A 21,414-nucleotide genomic window follows, 5' to 3' on the forward strand; every position below is an offset into this window, starting at 1 on the left:
TTTCCCAACTGAAACACATTCCTTGCCTGGCTCACACCTTAAACCTGGTGGTGCAGTGCTTCCTGAAAAGTTATCCGGGGTTATCCGACCTGCTCCTCAAAGTGCGTGGACTTTGCGCACATATCCGCCGTTCGCCTGTACACTCCAGCCGTATGCAGACCTATCAGCGTTCTTTGAACCTTCCCCAGCATCGCCTAATCATAGACGTTGCAACAAGGTGGAACTCAACACTGCACATGCTTCAGAGACTGTGCGAACAGAGGCGGGCTGTTATGTTTTTGTGGGAGGATACACATACACGGGCAGGCAGTAGGATGGCAGACATGGAGTTGTCAGGTGTGCAGTGGTCGAAGATTCAAGACATGTGTCAAGTCCTTCAGTGTTTTGAGGAATGCACACGGCTGGTTAGTGCAGACAACGCCATAATAAGCATGAGCATCCCCCTAATGCGTCTGCTGATGCAAAGTTTGACGCACATAAAGGATCAGGCGTCTGCACCAGAGGAAGAGGAAAGCCTTGATGACAGTCAGCGATTGTCTGGTCAGGGCAGTGTACATGACGAGGTACCGGGCGAAGAGGAGGTGGAGGATGAGGAGGATGATGGGGATGAGTATATTTTTAATGAGGAAGCTTTCCCGGGGGCACGGGAAATTGGTGGCGTGGCAAGGCCGGGTTCTGGTTTTTTGAGGGACACAAGTGACGTAGATTTGCCTGCAACTGCCCCTCAACCAAGCACAACCGCAGATTTGACAACGGGAACTTTGGCCCACATGGCGGATTATGCCTTGCGTATCCTCAAAAGGGACACACGCATTACAAAAATGATGAACGATGACGATTACTGGTTGGCCTGCCTCCTTGATCCTCGCTATAAAGGCAAATTGCAAAATATTATGCCACATGAGAACTTGGAACTAATATTAGCAACAAAACAATCAACTCTTGTTGACCGTTTGCTTCTGGCATTCCCTGCACACAGCGCCCGTGATCGTTCTCACACGAGCTCCAGGGGCCAGCAGACCAGAGGTGTTAGAGGGGCAGAAATCAGAAGTGGCGTTGGACAGAGGGGTTTTCTGACCAGGTTGTGGAGTGATTTTTCTATGACCGCAGACAGGACAGGTACTGCAGCATCAATTCAAAGTGACAGGAGACAACATTTGTCCAGTATGGTTACAAACTATTTTTCATCCCTTATCGACGTTCTCCCTCAACCGTCATTCCCATTTGATTACTGGGCATCCAAATTAGACACCTGGCCAGAATTGGCAGAATATGCATTGCAGGAGCTTGCTTGCCCGGCAGCTAGTGTCCTATCAGAAAGAGTATTCAGTGCTGCAGGTTCAATACTAACAGAAAAAAGGACTCGTCTGGCTACCCAAAATGTAGATGATCTAACCTTCATTAAAATGAACCACAACTGGATTTCAAAATCTTTTGCCCCACCCTGCCCGGCTGACACCTAGCTTTCCTATGAAAAGGTCTTGCCTGTGGACTATTCTGAATGACTTTTCCAATCTCGTAATTTTCTTCACCTGATTGTCCAGCATACGACATGTTTCCACCTCACGAAATGGCCAAACTCCCCACACGGGGCCGTGCTATCGCCACTTTGCGCTTGGACCCTTGAGAGTGCTGTTTGTCTGAAGAGGTGGGTGTGGCCGCTTTTGGTCGACGGCACTGCCACTGGGTCCCTCATAGTACAATAAAGTGTCTCTGGCGGTGGTGGTGCGCACCCAACGTCAGACACACCGTTGTAATATGAGGGGCCCTGTGCCTGTACCGCCGGCCACAAGACAGTTCCCCCCCCCAGCTCAAACAGTGCTCTACCACTAGCAAAATTATCTCTCACAGCTTCACCAATGTGTAGTCTAGCCGCTGACATCCTTCAATGCCTGGCACTGACAATACCATTGTTTTGACATTTTTGTTATGTTAGGCCTTCGAAGCCTGTCTGCGGTCCCTTCTTTCTACAACTACTACACTGACCAGGCCACTGCTGGCCGTGTTACCCTGGAACCAATTTAAAAGTGCCTACAGTCAGCCCAATTTTGTTATGTTAGGCCTTCGAAGACTGTCTGCCGTCACTCCTTCCACTAGACTTCCACTGACCATACACTGCTGCCCATGTACCCCTGGAACCAATTTAAAGTGCCTACAGCCAGCCCAATTTTGTTATGTTAGGCCTTCGAAGCCTGTCTGCGGTCACTCCTTCCACTAGACTTCCACTGACCAGACCACTGCTGCCCGTGTACCCCTGGAACCAATTTAAAAGTGCCTACAGCCATGTGTTATTATTTTAGGCCTTCGATGCCTGTCTGCGGTCACTCCTTCCACTAGGCCTCCACTGACCACACCACTGCTGCCCGTGTACCCCTGGAACCAATTTAAAATTGCCTACAGCCAGCCCAATTTTTTTATTTTAGGCCTTCGATGCCTGTCTGCGGTCCATTCTTTCAACTACTACTACACTGACCAGGTCACTGCTGCCCGTGTACCCCTGGAACCAATTTAAAATTGCCTACAGCCAGCCCAATTTTTTTATTTTAGGCCTTCGATGCCTGTCTGCGGTCCATTCTTTCAACTACTACTACACTGACCAGGTCACTGCTGCCCGTGTACCCCTGGAACCAATTTAAAATTGCCTACAGCCAGCCCAATTTTTTTATTTTAGGCCTTCGATGCCTGTCTGCGGTCCATTCTTTCAACTACTACTACACTGACCAGGTCACTGCTGCCCGTGTACCCCTGGAACCAATTTAAAATTGCCTACAGCCAGCCCAATTTTTTTATTTTAGGCCTTCGATGCCTGTCTGCGGTCCATTCTTTCAACTACTACTACACTGACCAGGTCACTGCTGCCCGTGTACCCCTGGAACCAATTTAAAATTGCCTACAGCCAGCCCAATTTTTTTATTTTAGGCCTTCGATGCCTGTCTGCGGTCCATTCTTTCAACTACTACTACACTGACCAGGTCACTGCTGCCCGTGTACCCCTGGAACCAATTTAAAATTGCCTACAGCCATGTGTTATTATTTTAGGCCTTCGATGCCTGTCTGCGGTCACTCCTTCCACTAGGCCTCCACTGACCACACCACTGCTGTCCGTGTACCCCTGGAACCAATTTAAAATTGCCTACAGCCATGTGTTATTATTTTAGGCCTTCGATGCCTGTCTGCGGTCACTCCTTCCACTAGGCCTCCACTGACCACACCACTGCTGTCCGTGTACCCCTGGAACCAATTTAAAATTGCCTACAGCCATGTGTTATTATTTTAGGCCTTCGATGCCTGTCTGCGGTCCATTCTTTCAACTACTACTACACTGACCAGGGCACTGCTGGCCGTGTACCCCTGGAACCAATTTAAAATTGCCTACAGCCAGCCCAATTTTTTTATTTTAGGCCTTCGATGCCTGTCTGCGGTCCATTCTTTCAACTACTACTACACTGACCAGGTCACTGCTGCCCGTGTACCCCTGGAACCAATTTAAAATTGCCTACAGCCATGTGTTATTATTTTAGGCCTTCGATGCCTGTCTGCGGTCACTCCTTCCACTAGGCCTCCACTGACCACACCACTGCTGTCCGTGTACCCCTGGAACCAATTTAAAATTGCCTACAGCCATGTGTTATTATTTTAGGCCTTCGATGCCTGTCTGCGGTCACTCCTTCCACTAGGCCTCCACTGACCACACCACTGCTGTCCGTGTACCCCTGGAACCAATTTAAAATTGCCTACAGCCATGTGTTATTATTTTAGGCCTTCGATGCCTGTCTGCGGTCACTCCTTCCACTAGACTTCCACTGACCAGACCACTGCTGCCCGTGTACCCCTGGAACCAATTTAAAAGTGCCTACAGCCAGCCCAAGTTTGTTATGTTAGGCCTTCGATGCCTGTCTGCGGTCACTCCTTCCACTAGGCCTCCACTGACCACACCACTGCTGCCCGTGTACCCCTGGAACCAATTTAAAATTGCCTACAGCCAGCCCAATTTTTTTATTTTAGGCCTTCGATGCCTGTCTGCGGTCCATTCTTTCAACTACTACTACACTGACCAGGTCACTGCTGCCCGTGTACCCCTGGAACCAATTTAAAATTGCCTACAGCCAGCCCAATTTTTTTATTTTAGGCCTTCGATGCCTGTCTGCGGTCCATTCTTTCAACTACTACTACACTGACCAGGTCACTGCTGCCCGTGTACCCCTGGAACCAATTTAAAATTGCCTACAGCCATGTGTTATTATTTTAGGCCTTCGATGCCTGTCTGCGGTCACTCCTTCCACTAGGCCTCCACTGACCACACCACTGCTGTCCGTGTACCCCTGGAACCAATTTAAAATTGCCTACAGCCATGTGTTATTATTTTAGGCCTTCGATGCCTGTCTGCGGTCACTCCTTCCACTAGGCCTCCACTGACCACACCACTGCTGTCCGTGTACCCCTGGAACCAATTTAAAATTGCCTACAGCCATGTGTTATTATTTTAGGCCTTCGATGCCTGTCTGCGGTCCATTCTTTCAACTACTACTACACTGACCAGGGCACTGCTGGCCGTGTACCCCTGGAACCAACATCAGAAAATATAAAAATAAGTATTTTGCTTATAAAAAAGAAAATACTGGTGAGATATCAAATGCAGACATTTTAACATTAAAAACAAACACACAACTCTAATCTGGTACAGTACTAAAAATGGCCACCAGCTACAATTACTTTCTCCTGCAAGTAGTTAACTGAAAGTTTTTTTAAATTGAAAACACACATATGGCATCCACCGAGTGTTGTCCTGTCGCGTCTTCTTTATATTATTGCCGAGAAGATGCAAAATAATGAAAATAATAAAATCATTAATTACCAAAATAATAGAGAAAGTCAACACCACATTGCAAATAAACATTCATTCCAAATAAAGAAGCAGGGCGCGTCCGAGGGTGAGTATATACCTAATAAGAATATAATCACCCTCGGACGCGCAATGCTTATTTCCAACAGCCTTCCTTCCTAAGAATCAGCCCTTCCGTCGTGTAGAGAGACGTTGTGTTACACTCCAAGGTGTTCCCCAGGTTGCCTTTCCTGAGCTTCGATCTTCCGGCTCTCGTTTAGTAGTTCTTGGAAACTACTCTGCATTAGGCCTTCAAATTGGGTATGGGGTGTAGAGAGATGGTGTGTTCCACTCCAAGGTGTTCCCCAGGTTGCCTTTCCTGAGCTTCGATCTTCCGGCTCTCGTTTAGTAGTTGTTGGAAACTACGCTGCATTAGGCCTTCAAATTGGGTATGGGGTGTAGCGAGAGGGTGTGTTACACTCCAAGGTGTTCCCCAGGTTGCCTTTCCTGAGCTTCGATCTTCCGGCTCTCGTTTAGTAGTTCTTGGAAACTACACTGCATTAGGCCTTCAAATTGGGTATGGGGTGTAGAGAGAGGGTGTGTTACACTCTAAGGTGTTCCCCAGGTTTCCTTGCCATTGCTTCGGTCTTCCGACTCTCGTTTAGTAGTTGTAGAAAAGTACACTGCATTAGGCCATACAAAATGGGTATGGGGTGGAGAGAGATGGTGTGTTACACTCCAAGGTGTTCCCCAGGTTGCCTTTCCTGAGCTTCTATCTTCAGGCTCTCATTAAATTGTGGTTAAATGGAACAACTGCATTTGGCGTACTAGTTGGTTTGGGGCCTACTATCGGTGTCTGCCACTCCTTGCTGTTCTCCTCCACTGAACAAAGCTGTGCCGCCTGTTTACTACGGTTGCCAATTTTGAACTGCATTTCGACTACTTACTGATTTGGCCCTACTCTCTGTGTCAGCCTCTCATTCCAGTTGTCCTCCACTGCAATGCCCCCTGGTTATTCCTGTGTTACCAATTTTGAACTGCATTTAGCCCACTTTCTTCTTTGGGCCTATATCTGTGTTTCCACTTCATCGTGCCCATTGCCCAGCCAGTGATAGATGAGTCTGCTGGTACATTGACCCATAACGCAACATTCCCCGTGCACGCTACACAACAACATTGTGACCCTGCTGAAAGTCAGGTTGCTCTTCCCGCATACCATACCACCTTACACGGGGACAAAGAGGAAGGTGCAGATGAAAGTGCAGGTTCCTTCATCAGGTGGGGGGAGGAATACTAGTTGGCGACGTCACTGGCACAGGGCCTCTCATAGTACGCAAAAGTGTTGCTGCCGGTGGGAGGCGCCCCCGCCGTGCAAACACACCGCTGTACTTTGAGGGGCCCTGTGCCAGTGCCAATGCCAACGAGTGGGCCCCCCCTGCTTGCTCAGGTTCACAGCACTTGCAAAGTTGAAATACTTACCTCTCCCTGCTCCACTGCCGTGACGTGGTCCAGATTTCCTGGGCCCACTAATTACTTGAACCAGCCCTACCCCCCACAACTTTAGCCAAATGACCCCCAATTTCAAATGCCTTCCAATTATTATAAGGTAAATTACGCTTGACAAGCTTCATTAAGAAGAATGGATGGTTTTGACATTAAAATGGCCACTCTAGGTGTTTTCCTGGCCCCCACTCACTGCCGACTATGCTGCCCCATTGACTTGCATTGGGTTTCGTGTTTCGGTCGATCCCGACTTTACGTCATAATCGGCCGATTTCACTCGACCCGACTTTGGACATAGTCGGGTTTCGCAAAACCCGGCTCGACTCTAAAAAGGTCAAGGTCGCTCAACTCTACTACCATGTAGTCAGTTTTAAGGGTAAAACGAATGAACAATACACAGGAAGGATATGAACAGCAGGCTAAAGATCTATTTAATAGATTTAGACAGAGATGGTATCCCAGTACCATGTTAAACGCAGCGATGGAAAGGGTAGAGGAAAATGTAACAAATTCTAAAAAAGGGGGAAATAGTGTAGCGGGAAAGAAGTACGAAAAAAGACTGGCATTCTGTTTTCAGTACGGCCCCTTGGACCAACAAATACGCTCCTCAATAAGAAGAAAGTGGCACATCCTGGAGAGGAACAAAGATTTAGCAGAGGTTGTAGCAAGAGGGCCCCTTATTTCATGCAAGCATAGCACGAGACTTTAGAGATATTTTGGTTCATAACCATTTAGGTAAACCAAATAAAAATTGGCTAACGGGCCAGGTCAGCCACCTTGACATCCCTCTTGAGAACCAAAGGACCCGGTACCGAGTACCCCACAGCCCTACGGGAGCGATCCATATATATATTGACCCCATAGTGGCCCCCAAACTGTTTAATGTCTCCAACGCTGTATGATGGCCCCCTCACTGTAATCTCCACACTGTATGATGGCCCCCTAGAAAGCTTCCAAATATCATAATACACCAAATTATCCTCAATATAGTAAAATACACTTCTCATAGGTCTCCACATAGTATAATGCACTCCCCATAGGCCTCCATATAGTACAATGCACTCCACATAGGTCTCCATATAGTACACTCCACATAGGCAGACTCTATATTGTATAATGCACTCCCAACAGGCAGATTCTACAGTATATTGCACCCCTATAGGCAGCCTCTGTAGTGTAATGCACCCCCATAGGCAGCCTCTATAATGTAATACACCCCCATAGGCATCCTCTATAATGTAATGCTCCCCCACAGGCAGCCTCTGTAGTGTAATGCACCCTCATAGGCATCCTCTATAATGTAATGCACCCCCATAGGCACCCTCCGTAGTGTAATGCACCCCATAGGCAGCCTTTGTAGTGTAATGCAGCCCCATAGCCATCCTCAGTAGCATAATGCACACCCATAGGCAGCCTCTGTAGTGTAATGCACCCCCATAGGCACCCTCTATAGTATAATGCACCCCCATAGCTACCCTCTGTAGTATAACGCACCCCCATAGCTACCCTCTGTAGTATAATGCACCCTTATAGCCACCCTCTGTAGTATAATGCACCCCATAGCCACCCTCTGTAGTATAATGCACCCCCATAGCCACCCTCTGTAGTATAATGTACCCTCATAACCACCCTCTATAGCAGGGGTCTCAAACTGCATTCCTCAATGGCCTCAAACCATGCATGTTTTCAAGATTTCCTTAGCATTGCACACGGTGTTGTAATCATTATGTGTGTAGGTGATTAAATTATCACCTGTGCAGTACAAGGTAATCCTGAAAACATAACCTGTTTGCGGCCCTTGAGGAATGCAGCTTGAGACCTCTGCTCTATAGTGTAATGTAGCCCCATAAACTACATACTCACCTCTCTTCCTCCTGGTTTGTGCGCTGCTCCCAGCTCCCGCTAATCTCCGACTGCAGGCGCCGAGTACTGGCGTCATCATGCCCACTGTCAGTGTCGGCGTCAGTGACGTCAGACACTGACAGGGGGATAATGGGAGAGGGAGCATAATCTTCCTCTCTCATCAATGCGGTCAGCTGTATTGGCATCCAGCCAATACAGCTGACCCTGCGATGATGGGTGGAGGACCCACTGCTGGTACAGGGCCCCCCCGCCTGCTCAGGGGCCCCATAGCGGCCAGGCGGCAGAGCAGGGAGATCGATTCTCCCTGCTCTGCTGCAGAATGTAACTGTATCGGCGCACACCGATACAGTTACAGTAGCGTAGCTCCAGAGGAGGTTGTTGGCCATAATCTCATGATACATGACCCCATCAATCCTCCCTTCAAAACGGTGCAGTCATCCTGTCCTCTTTGCAGAAAAGTACCCCAAAATATGATGTTTCCCCCACTATGCTTTACAGTTGGGACGTTGTTCTTGGGGTTGAAGTCATGCTTTTTCTTCCTCCAAACATGGCAAGTGCAGTTGATACTACAAAGTTCTATTTGGTCTCATCTGACCACATGACCTTTTCCCATGCCTCCTCTGGATCAACCCGATTGTCATTGGCAAACTTCAAAATGGCCTCGGCATGTGCTGGTATGAGCAGGAGGACCTTGGTGCCTGCAATATTTTAATCCATGATGGCGTAGTGTGTTACTAATGGTAATGTTTGAGACTGTGGTCTGTTATGATCTGGTGGTTTAGGAGCAACATGGGACGAGCTCTGAAGGAAGTGGTAACTCAGTCCCTAAGCTCAACACAACACTAGAAGTAGCCGTGGGATGCTCCTGACACTCCCTAGGCACCTCGTCACAGCCTAAGATCTAACTTCCCCTAAAGATAGAAACAGGAAAACTATCTTGCCTCAGAGAAAATCCCCAAAGGATAGATAGCCCCCCACAAGTAATGACTGTGAGTGGAGAGGGAAAAGACTTACACAGAATGAAACCAGGATGAGCACAGGAGGCCAGTCTAGCTAGATAGATAGGACAGGATGGAATACTGTGCGGTCAGTATTAAACACTACAAAATATCCACAGAGTTTACAAAAATCTCCACACCTGACTAAAGGTGTGGAGGGTAAATCTGCTTCCCAGAGCTTCCAGCTTAACTGAATTAATTCATACTGACAAGCTGGACAAACATAGAAAGCACAGAACGGATAAGTCCACAACCTGTGGACAGAAAAGAGCAAGCAAGGACTTAGCTTTGCTGAACTGGTCAGGATAACAGGGAAATCCAAAGAGATGTGAATCTAACCAGGAACCATTGACAAGAGTGGCACAAGCTGAAGGAAAGAGCCAGGCTAAATAGCCAAGCAGAATAGACAATCAGTGGAAACAGCTGCTGACTGCTAAATCCAAGGAGCAGCCATACCACTTAAAACCACCGGAGGGAGCCCAAGAGCAGAACTCACAAAAGTGCCACTTACAACCACCAGAGGGAGCCCAAGAGCGGAATTCACAACAGTGGTCCCAGTTCCCTTCAGGTCATTGACTAGGTCCTCCCATGTAGTTATGGGCTGATTCCTGACCTTACGCAGAATCATCTTTACCCCACAAGGGGAGATCCTGTGTTTCTTCCATTCTGTAGTAATTCTGCCACCAGTTGTTGCCTTCTCACCAAGCTGCTTGCCTATTGTCCTGTAGCCCATCCCAGCCTTGTGCAGGTCTACAATTTTATTCCTGGTGTCCTTACACAGCTCTTTTGGTCTTGACCATGGTGGAAATATTGGCATGTTATTAATTAAGTGTATGGACAGGTGTCTTTTATACAGGTAACAAGTTCAAACAGATGCAGTTAATACAGGTAATGAGTGCAGAGTAGGAGGGCTTCTTAAAGAAAAACTAACAGGTCTGTGAGAGGCAGAATTCTTTCTGGTTGGTAGGTGATCAAATACTTATTTCTTGCAAGAAAACCCAATTTAATTACCATATTTAAAAATCATAAAATGTGATTTTCTGGCTCTTATTATTTGATTCTGTCTCTCAAAGTTGAACTGTACCTAAGATAAACTTGCAAAATCGGCAGTGTAGTCCTCCACACATTATAATGGGCCCTTTAAAGTCCTTCATACATTATTATGGGCCTTATATAGTCCTACACACAATATTGGCTCAATATAATTCTACATACATTATTATAGGTCCCATTTAGTTTTGCATACATTATTATGGGCCCCATATAGTCCTCCATAAGTATTATGGGCTCCATATAGTCCTACATACATTATTATGGGTCCCATATAGTCTCACATAAATTATTATGGCCCCATATAGTGACCCATATAGTTTTTGGGCCTTATAAAGTCAACTATACATTATTATGAGCCCCATATAGTCCTACATACATTATTATGGGCCCCATATAATCTTACCTACTTTATTATGGGCCCGACATAGTCCACCATACATTATTATGGGCCTCATATAGTCCTACATACATTATTGGCTCCATAAAATTCTACATACATTATTATAGGTCCCATTTAGTTTTGCATACATTATTATGGGCCCCATATAATCCTCCATACAGTATTATGGGCTCCATGTAGTCCTACATACTACATTATTATGGGTCCCATGTAGTCCCACATACATTATTATGGCCCCATATAGTTTTGGGGCCTTATAAAGTCGACTATACATTATTATGGGCCCCATATAGTCCTACATACATTATTATGGGTCCCATATAATCGTACCTACAATATTATGGGCCCCACATAGTTCACCATACATTATTATGGGTCTCATATAATCCTACATACATTATTGGCTCCATAAAATTCTACATACATTATTATAGGTCCCATTTAGTTTTGCATACATTATTATGGGCCCCATATAGACCTCAAAACAGTATTATGGGCTCCATATAGTCCTACATACATTATTATGGGTCCCATATAGTCCTACATACATTATTATAGACCCCATATAGTTTTCCATACAGTCTTGAGGGCTCCATACAGTCCTCCATACACTATTATGGGTACCAAATAGTCCTCCATACAGTATTATGGGCCCATGTAGTCCTCTATACATTATGTGTCCCTTATAGTCCTCTATACAGTATCATGGGCCCCATATAGTCCAACATGCATTATTGTGGGCCCTATATAGTCCTACATGCATTATTGTGGACCCCATGTAGTCCTACATACATCATTATCGGTCTCATATAGTCCTCCATACAGTATTATGTGCCCCATATAGTTCTACATCTATTATTATGGGTCCCATATAGTCCTACGTACATCATTATGGGCCCATATTGCCCTACATGCATCATTATGGGTCTCATACTGTCCTCCTTACAGTGTTATGGGCTCAACGCTGGATCCTCAATACACAGTACAGTGCAATGATACATTGTCCCCCCTGACGATGTCCCGCTGCCGAAACGTGTGTAGCGGAAGTGGCACCATCGCAAGGTTAGGTAAAGTATGTTTGTATTCCTTAAATAATAATGTATCATTGTACAGTCCTGTGCATTGAGGCTCCAGTGTTCTGATTAGCTTTATATGCACTTTCACCTTCATTTGAGTAATATGTGTTTGCTGACCAATGTAGTCTTCACATTTTTTTGGACATACCAATATTTCATCCTAATTTTATTAGTGATTCTTTGGACTGTTATTCATGTATCTATATTGGGACTTAATGTTACATCCTTGCCTGCCTTCCGGTGGTGCCACTTTATAATGTTTTTTCAGCTCTCCACCTTGGATCTTATTACCACTTAGGCTATTTTCACATTTGCTATTCAGTCCACAGCATCTTGTCTGCAACCGCAAATGCATGCAAAAACGCATGCAAACGCATGATAACGCAGCGTGTTTTATCCGCATCAGCTTACAGAAAAAACACTGCCTTTGCATGCATTTGTGTGCGTTTTTGCATGCGTTTGCGGTTTTTATGCGCATGCGTTCGATAGGAAAAGATTTTCCAGGAGAATTTCCTTGACACAAGCCACGCCAAATGGGTGTGTCTCATGGGATTTCTTGTTTACTTAGAAAACACATGCGTACGCAAACGCAAGTGAATGCATGTCCTTGCGTTCCTATGCGTTCCCATAGACTGCAATGCGTTGTTTTGGTGCACTCCTTCCGCAAGCGTCCGCATGCGTATGGCGGTGGAAATTTGCCGCCTCAAAAATTGCAACATGGTGTGTTAGCTGTGCCCAGCCGCACACCGCGAAAATACGCATGCGTAAGGGAACGCAGGCGAACGCATGCAAACGCATGTACCTGAGTCCACAATGTAAAAGATATGAAATCAAGACACATTCGGATGAATGCGTCAGAAACGCTGCGGACACAACCGCAAATGTGAAACCGGCCTTAGTTTATCATTGTCCATGTTTTATTCTTAATTCTAAAAAAAAGAGTATTTTTTATCATGATCAAAATGCTATTACCCTGCAGATATATCATATCAAACCCTGCATAAGATAAATCTGAAAGGTAATAGCATTATCGGCCCTGACAGGTTCTTTTCAACTATGCAAGGGAATGTCAGTTGAATTAGTGCTTATATTAACAAATGTTCTTTTCTGTGCAGGATATTAATGGTCAAGCATGTGTTGTTTGTCCTTGGCACAAATATAAAATCGTTCTGGAAACTGGTGAAGGCCTCTACCAAGGAGTTAACCCTCAAGACCCAAAACAATCAAAAAAGTGGTTCTCTAAAGGAAAGAAACAAAGGACTCACAAAGTAATTGTGAAAAATGGGGACATTTATGTAGCACTCTCAGATATAAATGAAGAATTTGACTCTGATTTCTTTGCAAAAGAAAAGTTCAATGACGAACAGTGTCCTAATCCTGTTTAAATGTATACTAGCAACTAACAGTGTCATCTATTATACTGAATTATGAGTCTGTAATATCGGCAATCATTCATGCAAAAGAATTGGTACAGAAAGCAGCCATAAATCAGAGAAGAATCACATCCGCAGATGATTTCAGTGGAATAAATCCAAGCAATTATCCGCTGTAAGCTCAACATCTTCACTTTCATTGTTACAACAAAATGAAAGTTACCGAGTGCTGATTGCCTTATGGGCTGCTCATCTACCTGTAGAAAAAGACACTTGCAATGCATAATGTAAAGTTATTAATTTTTATTAAAAAGTAGTGGGTGTTTGTGGGCTCTTTTTGGAATAAAGTTGTACTATACAGCCATGGATCTCACAGTGACTTGTTACATTTTAGAGATGAGCGCATAAATTTGCCAGACCCTGGTCCACTGCTCACATCAGTATTCCATGGCCACTGGACAGGAACCCTGTGAGCTGCCTGTCGGCATCAATGGCTGCTATCGCGCCAGGCAGTCTAGTCTAAAGAGGATATGCTGATTGTTCTGTTGTTTCCCGTCAGGGATCACACTCTGTTGGTATTAACAGGCTGTTTATTACATGCGGTGTAATCCTCCATTACATAAGCCTTCTCCACCACTGACCAACAAGTTCCAACAACACTATAGTACACACATAAACATAGTAAGACCCCTAGAAGCCAAATTATATAGAACATACTGCTACATCCTTTCTCTTTTAACTGGAAGAACAATGAAAAATAATAAAACAATGGATAACATGACCAAGTTAGATATCTAAGAACAATGAAAAATAATAAAACAATGGATGACATGAACAAGTTAGATATCTAAAATAATAAGTCCAGTTAGATATAATCCTTGAGGTGTGCCGGCTTTCTGATAATTCTGCCAGCTCTAGTAACATAAGATGTGTCACTGTCGAAATCCTGTAGTTCTTCTGCTTCTGGTAATAGGCCTTCTGGTATTGCCTGTCTCTGGGCCGACTCCTCACCCTAATGGTCAGCTGTCACTGTTGGTACTTGACTTGTGGGCAGGGAAGGGCACAGAGGGCTCAGGATGTGGACATTATTAAAGTGGACATAGGGGACCAGGATGGGAGTAATATAGGGGCTCAGGATCTAGGACCTTAAATAAATAAAGGGGTGACATAATTACTCTGTGGGGGTCAGGATGAAGAACATACATTATTGGTTTATGGTGGAAAGTGTGGATATAATTACTGTAGGGGCCAATCAATGTATAATTGTGCTCAAAAGTACATACCCCGGCAAAATTTGCTTTCTTAGCCTTTTTTCATTGAATATAAATGATAACACCAAAACTTTTTCTTCACTCATGGTTAGTGGTTGGGTGAAGCCATTTTTTGTCAAACTACTGTGTTTTCTCTTTTTAAATCATAATGACAACCCAAAACATACAAATGACCCTGATCAAAATTCCACAAATAACATCAGCTGAAATACTGGACTCTCTGAAAACTAGCGGTGTGGTTGTTTCAAGATGCACAATAAGGAGGCATTTGAAGAAAAATGGGCTGCATTGTCGAGTTGCCAGAAGAAAGCCAAATAACCCTGATCAAAAGTGTACATAGCCCTTTTTTTTTTAATACCGTGTATTGCCCCCTCTAACATCAATGACAGCTTGAAGTCGTTTGTGATAGTTGTGGATGAGGTTATTTTCTCAGATGGTAAAGCTGCCTACTCTTCTTGGCAAAAAGCCTCCAGTTCCTGTAAATTCCTGGGTTGTCTAGCATGAACTGCGCGCTTGAGATTTCTGCAGAGTGGCTCAATGATATTGAGGTCAGGAGACTGAGATAACCACTCCAGAACCTTCACTTTGTTCTACTGTAGCCAATGACAGGTCGACTTGGCCTTGTGTTTTGGATCGTTGTCATGTTGGAACGTCCAAGTACGTCCCATGCGACGCTTCCAGGCTGATGATTGCAAATTTGTTTCCAGGAGTTGCTGATAACTTGCTGCATTCATCTTTCCTTCAACTTTGACCAAGTTTCCTGTGCTTTTGTAGCTCACACATCCCCAAAACATCAGCGATCCACCTCTGTGCTTTCCAGTAGGAATGATGTTCCTTTCATCATAGGTCGTGTTAATCTCTCTCCAAATGTAACGCTTATGGACAAAAAGTCCAATTTTGCTCTCATCACTCTAAATTACCTTGTTCCAGACATTTTGAGGCTTGTCTCTGTGCTGTTTTGCATATTGTAGGTGAGATACTTTGTGGCATTTGAGCAGTAATGGCTTTCTTCTGCCAACTTGACCATGTTGCCCATTTTTCTTCAAGTGCTTCCTTATTGTGCATCTTGAAACAGCCACACCGCTAGTTTTCAGAGAGTCCAGTATTTCAGCTGATGTTGTTTTTCTTTGCATCCCAAACTATTTTCCTGGCAGTTGTGGACAAATTTTTTGCTGGTCTACCTGACCGTGGTTTTGTTTTTATAGAGCCCCTGATTTTCCATTTGTTAATTACAGTTTGAACGCTGCTGACTGGCATTATCAATTCCTTGGATATCTTTTTGTATTCATTTCCTGTTTTATACAGTTTAACTACCTTTTCCAGTAGATCCGTTGACAATTCTTTTGCTTTCCCCATGAATCACAATCCAGATATGTCAGTGGCTGGATTAAAGATGCAAGAGTCTGTCTGGATCCCAGAAACTCACTCAGCTTTTATGCAGACACACTGATACAAGCAAACAGGTCAGAGGTGAGGATGGTACCTTTAGTAGCCATTCAAACCCATTTGTGTTAACTTCTGCGCATGTTATCAGGCCAAAATCAGAAGGGTATATGAACTTTTGATCAGGGTCATTTGGATGTTTTGGGTTGCCATTATGATTAACCTCCTAAGCCCCGGGGGTGGTATGTACGTTAATGACCGGGCCAATTTTTACAATTCTGACCACTGTCCATTATGAGGTTATAACTCTGGAACGTTTCAACGGATCCCAGTGATTCTGACATTGTTTTCTCATGACATATTGTACTTCATGATAGTTGTAAAATTTCTTTGATATTACCTGCGTTTATTTGTGAAAAAAACGGAAATTTGGCGAAAATTTTGAAAATTTCGCAATTTTCCAACTTTGAATTTTTATGCAATTAAATCACAGAGATATGTCACACAAAATACTTACTAAGTAACATTTCCCACATGTCTACTTTACATCAGCACAATTTTGGAAACAATTTTTTTTTTGTTAGGGAGTTATAAGGGTTAAAAGTTGACCAGCAATTTCTCATTTTTACAACAAAATTTACAAAACCATTTTTTTAGGGACCACCTCACATTTGAAGTCACATTTAGGGGTCTGTATAGCAAAAAATACCCAAAAGTGACACCATTCTAAAAACTGCACCCCTCAAGCTGATCAAAACTACATTCAAGAAGTTTATTAACTCTTCTGGTGCTTCATGAGCAATGTTGAAAGAAAAAATGAAAATTTAACTTTTTAGTCATGAAAACGATCTTTTAGCAACAATTTTTTTTATTTTCCCAAAGGTAACTGAAGAAATTGGACCACAAAAGTTGTTGTCCAATTTGTCCTGAGTGCGCCAATACCCCATATGTGGGGGGGAACCACTGTTTGGGCGCATGGCAGGGCTCAGAAGGGAAGGAGCGCCATAAGACTTTTTCAAGCTAAAATTAGCTGGAATTGAGATTGGACGCCATGTCGTGTTTGGTGAGCCCCTGATGTGCCTAAACAGTCCAAACCCCCCACAAGTGACCCCATTTTGGGAACTAGACCCCCTAAGGAACTTATCTAGATGTGTGGTGACCACTTTTATCCCCCAAGTGCTTCACAGAAGTTTATACCGCCCGTGCGTGAAAATAAAAAAACGTATTTTTTCCACAAACATGATCGTTTAGTCCCCAATTTTTTATTTTCACAAGGGTAACTGAAGAAATTGGACCACAAAAGTTGTAGTCCAATTTGTCCTGAGTAAGACAATACCCCATATGTGGGGGGGAACCACTGTTTGGGCGCATGACAGGGCTCAGAAGGGAAGGAGTGCCATAAGACTTTTTCAAGCTAAAATTAGCTGGAATTGAGATTGGATGTCATGTCGTGTTTGGTGAGCCCCTGATGTGCCTAAACAGTGGAAACCCCCCACAAGTGACCCCATTTTGGAAACTAGACCCCCTAAGGAACTTATCTAGATGTGTGGTGAGCACTTTTCTCCCCCAAGTGCTTCACAGAAGTTTATACCGCCCGGGCGTGAAAATAAAAATTCCTATTTTTTGCCCACAAAAATGATCTTTTAGTCCCCATTTTTTTAATTTCCCAAGGGTAACAGGAGAAATTGGACCACAAAAGTTGTTGACCAATTTGTCCTGAGTAGGCTGGTACCCCATATGTGGGAGAAAACTGTTTGGGCACACGTTGGGGCTCGAAAGGGAAGTACTGACGTTTTTGAATGCAGACTTTGATGGAATCGTCTGCGGGCGTCATGTTCCGTTTGCAGAGCCCCTGATGTGCCTAAACAGGAAAAAACCCCACAAGTGACAACATTTTGGAAAGTATACCCCCAGAGAACTTATGTAGATGTGCTAACTTTGGAATTATTCTAATTCCTGGAAAGTAAGTTAGTAGTGCATGGAGGTGTGGTACAATTTAAAGCAATCCTTCATACACAGGCCGGGTTTGTCGGGGCAGGTGTCGCATTGATAGATGGTGTCCCTTCGAATTCCTCTTTTGTAGCACACTCGGCACCTTTTTTGCGGCTTACCTTTTCTTTCAGTTGGCGGGACCACCCCAGGAAAATGCTGGCCTGGTACGATACGTGCACCTTCAGTTCCAGAAGTACTGGGGCCCGCTCCTTCCCTCGTGCAAAACATCAGGGCCCTAACCACTACCTCCTGGAAATGAAGGTACGACGTATCGGTGTTGCGTGCACATCGAGACAGCAGGAAAGCGTTCAGCATTGCCATTTGTACGATGTGCATGGACAGCTTTTTGTACCACACCCTGGCCTTTCTCAAATCACTGTACGGTTGGAGGAGTTGATCGGAGAGATCAACGCCCCCCATGTTTTTGTTGTACCCAAGTACACAGTCCGGTTTGAAGACCTGTGCAGAGGTACCCCGAACAGTGCTGAGGGCGTTGCCATCACTGTGTATGGTGGTCAACAGAAGGACATCCCTTTTGTCCTTGTACTTGACAACCAGCAGGTGGTCGCTACATTGGGCTTTGCTCTCACCTTTTCTGAGAATCTGCCCAAGTAGTGTCTTCGGGAGGCCTCTCTGATTTTTGCGGACAGTACCGCAGGCTGCGGTACCTCGCGCAAAGAGAGATTTGTAGAGTGGGATGCTGGAATAAAAGTTATCGGTATAGAGGTGATAACCTTTATCCAGCAGTGGGTGCACCAAATCCCACACAATTTTCCCACTCACTCCCAGGATAGAAGGACACTCAGGCGGTTCAATCCTGCTGTCCTTCCCTTCGTAGACTCTAAAGCTGTGGGTGTACCCTGAGGTACTCTCACACAGCTTGTAGAGTTTGATTCCGTACCTGGCCCTCTTGCTGGGCAGGTATTGACGGAATCCGAGCCGCCCCTTAAAATGAATTAAGGACTCATCCACACAGATGTCCCTTTGAGGCACGTACACTTCTGCAAACTTTTTGTTGAAGTGTTCGATGACCGGCCGAACTTTGAACAGACGGTCAAAGTTGGGGTCACCTCGTGCGGGACACCGTGCATTATCGTTGTAATGCAGGAACTTATGGATGGCCTCAAAACGCGTACGGGTCATGACCATTCTGAATACTGGAGTGTTATATAAAATATCCACACTCCAATATTGCCGAAGTTCAGGCTTCTTCAGAATCCCCATATGGAGGACCAGGCCCCAAAACTGCATCATTTCAACTGCGTCTACAGGAGACCAGTTAGAATATGATGAACCCGAGTTTTGGTCCAAAAATTGCCGAGCATACAGATTAGTTTGCTCCACCATGAGGTTGACGAAAGCCTCAGAGAAAAAGACTTTGAAAAAGTCTAGTTCTGTGAGGCCGGTGGTGTCAAACTTGATTCCTGATTCTGCCACAAGATCAGGAATCAGTGGCTCGTAATTTTCGGGGGGCGAGGTCCATATGGGATCCGCAGTGGGGTGTGCTGGTTCGTCTTCAGCAATGGTGGGTGCTTCATCTTCATCAAAGATGGGCCTAGCCTCATCTTCTGTCCTGCGGCGTCTGCGTGGCGGTTCCGCAGGGCCAGAGGAGGAAGATGAGGAGTGGGAAGAGGATGAGGAAGAATCAGAAAAATAAAGAAAAGTGGGATCCTCTCCCTCGCTATCAGTGTCGGAGGCAAGGAAAGCATATGCCTCCTCCTCTGAATAGCGCTGTTGGGACAAACGGGACGAACGGGACATTTTTTTTTGTAAGTGTGGTGCTTGGGTGTACTTTATTGGTAACTATGTGTAAGTGTGGGGGGATAGTGCTTGGTGCAAACTACTCTGAAAAGAAAAAGCTAAAGGAAAAAAAAATACCTGTGAAAGAAAAGTATAAAACAGCAGGCCCTAGCTCTGATAAGTGAACCGCGTCACTTACCAAAGTTTGGCGGCTGCTGGGTGTGTGAACGGGGATGTGAAAAAAAAAAAAGCAGGCACGAGAGCTCTGATAAATGAACCGCGTCACTTACCAAAGTTCAGCGGCTGCTGGGTGCGTGCACAGGGATGTGAGAAAAAAAAGAAAAGAAAAGGAAAGCACGGGTTAGACGCGGCGGGGTGAGCGCACGGAGATGTGGGAAAAAAAAAGGAAAGCACGGGTTAGACGCGGCGGGGTGAGCGCACAAAGATGTGGGGAAAAAAAAAGGAAAGCACGGGTTAGATGCAGCGGGGTGAGCGCACGGAGATGTGGGGAAAAAAAAAGGGAAAGCACGGGTTAGATGCGGCGGGGTGAGCGCACGGAGATGTGAGGGAAAAAAAAAAGGAAAGTACGGGTTAGATGCGGCGGGGTGAGCGCACGGAGATGTGGGGAAAAAAAAAAGGAAAGCACGGGTTAGATGCGGCGGGGTGAGCGCACGGAGATTTAGGGGAAAAAAAAGAAAAGGAAGGCAAGGATCAGATGCGGAGGCTGGGTGAGCGCACGGGGATGTGTAAAAAAAAAAAAAGAAAGAAAACGGCAGGCACGAGAGCTTTGATAAGTGAACCGCGTCACTTATCAAAGTTCGGCGGCTGCTGGGTGTGCGCACAGGTGTGGTGAAAAAAAAAAGGAAAACGGCAGGCACAAGCTCTGATAGGTGAACTGCGTCACTTATCAAAGTTTGACGGCTGCGGGATGGGTGTACGGAATTGGGCAAAGGGGGCTGCTGAAAAAAATGCGAGCACGAGTGTTGATCGGTGAACTGCGTCACCAATCAACGCTTGGCGGCTGCTAAACGTGCGCACGGAGGCGGCGCAAAGAGGGACGGAGGGGGTAAAAAAGAGGGGGAGGGGGGGAAAAGGGGAAGGGGGGGATGGGTGGGTGAAATGAGACCGGGTAGGGGGTGTTAGCACTTACCTTTTGTAGTCTCTCTTCTTTCTTTGGTTTTCTTTCTTCTTTCTTTCGCTTTTTTTGTATCGCAGGGGATTGTGGTGTTACAGGCTTCTGTAGCACCACAAGGCCCAGCAAGACCGGATCTGGCTGTGTGACCGCTCAGCAGGAGTCCCTCAGCTAGAGTGAGGACCCCTGCAGAGCGGTCACACAGGTCACCTGCAGGTGACAGACAGGTCACAGAGCGGTCACACCGCTGCTGTGAGCTGTCATTGGTGGGATCGAATGATAACATCGATCCCACCAATCCCTGCAGGGCTTGGTGACCATGGCAACTGCCTAGGATCCCTCCAATCCTAGGCAGGTAACTGCCAGGTCACCAGCAGGGCACACAGCGGTCACAACGTGACCGCCGCCGTGCCCTGTGATTGGCGCGATCGTCGATCACGCCAATCAGCTCCTGCAGGCCCTGCTGGGCCTGCACTAGTCACTGGCCTGTGATCGGTGCCATTGCAGCACTGATCCAGGCCGCTACAGCAGGGGGCAGGGAGTATGGTAGCAGGGGACAGCAGGGGGCAGGGAGTATGGTACACCCAGGCACAGCGTGGTAATACCGCCACTGTGCCCTGTGATTGGCGCGATCGTCGTTCGCATCGATCGCGCCAATCAGCTCCTGCAGGCCCTGCTGGGCCTGCACTAGGCTCTGGACTACGATCGGTGCTATTGCAGCACCGATCCAAGCCAGTACAGCAGGGCAAAGCAGCGGTAATACCGCCGCTGTGCCCTGCGATTGGCGCGATCGATACGATCGGCGATC

At 45.7% G+C, this 21,414-nt stretch overlaps 1 protein-coding gene across 1 annotated transcript in view; it reads left to right on the forward strand.

Annotated features, from left to right (window-relative positions):
• Positions 1–13,460, forward strand: part of RFESD (Rieske Fe-S domain containing) — a 64,433-nt gene extending 50,973 nt beyond the window's left edge. The window contains exon 4 of the mRNA XM_069751962.1: positions 12,831–13,460. Within this exon, the coding sequence (XP_069608063.1) occupies positions 12,831–13,100 (270 nt within the window). The 3' untranslated portion in view covers positions 13,101–13,460. The remainder of the gene's footprint in view (positions 1–12,830) is intronic.
• The last annotated feature ends 7,954 nt before the right edge of the window (positions 13,461–21,414 follow it).

Source organism: Ranitomeya imitator, chromosome 1, assembly GCF_032444005.1.
Source record: "Ranitomeya imitator isolate aRanImi1 chromosome 1, aRanImi1.pri, whole genome shotgun sequence".
Lineage (NCBI taxonomy): Eukaryota > Metazoa > Chordata > Amphibia > Anura > Dendrobatidae > Ranitomeya > Ranitomeya imitator.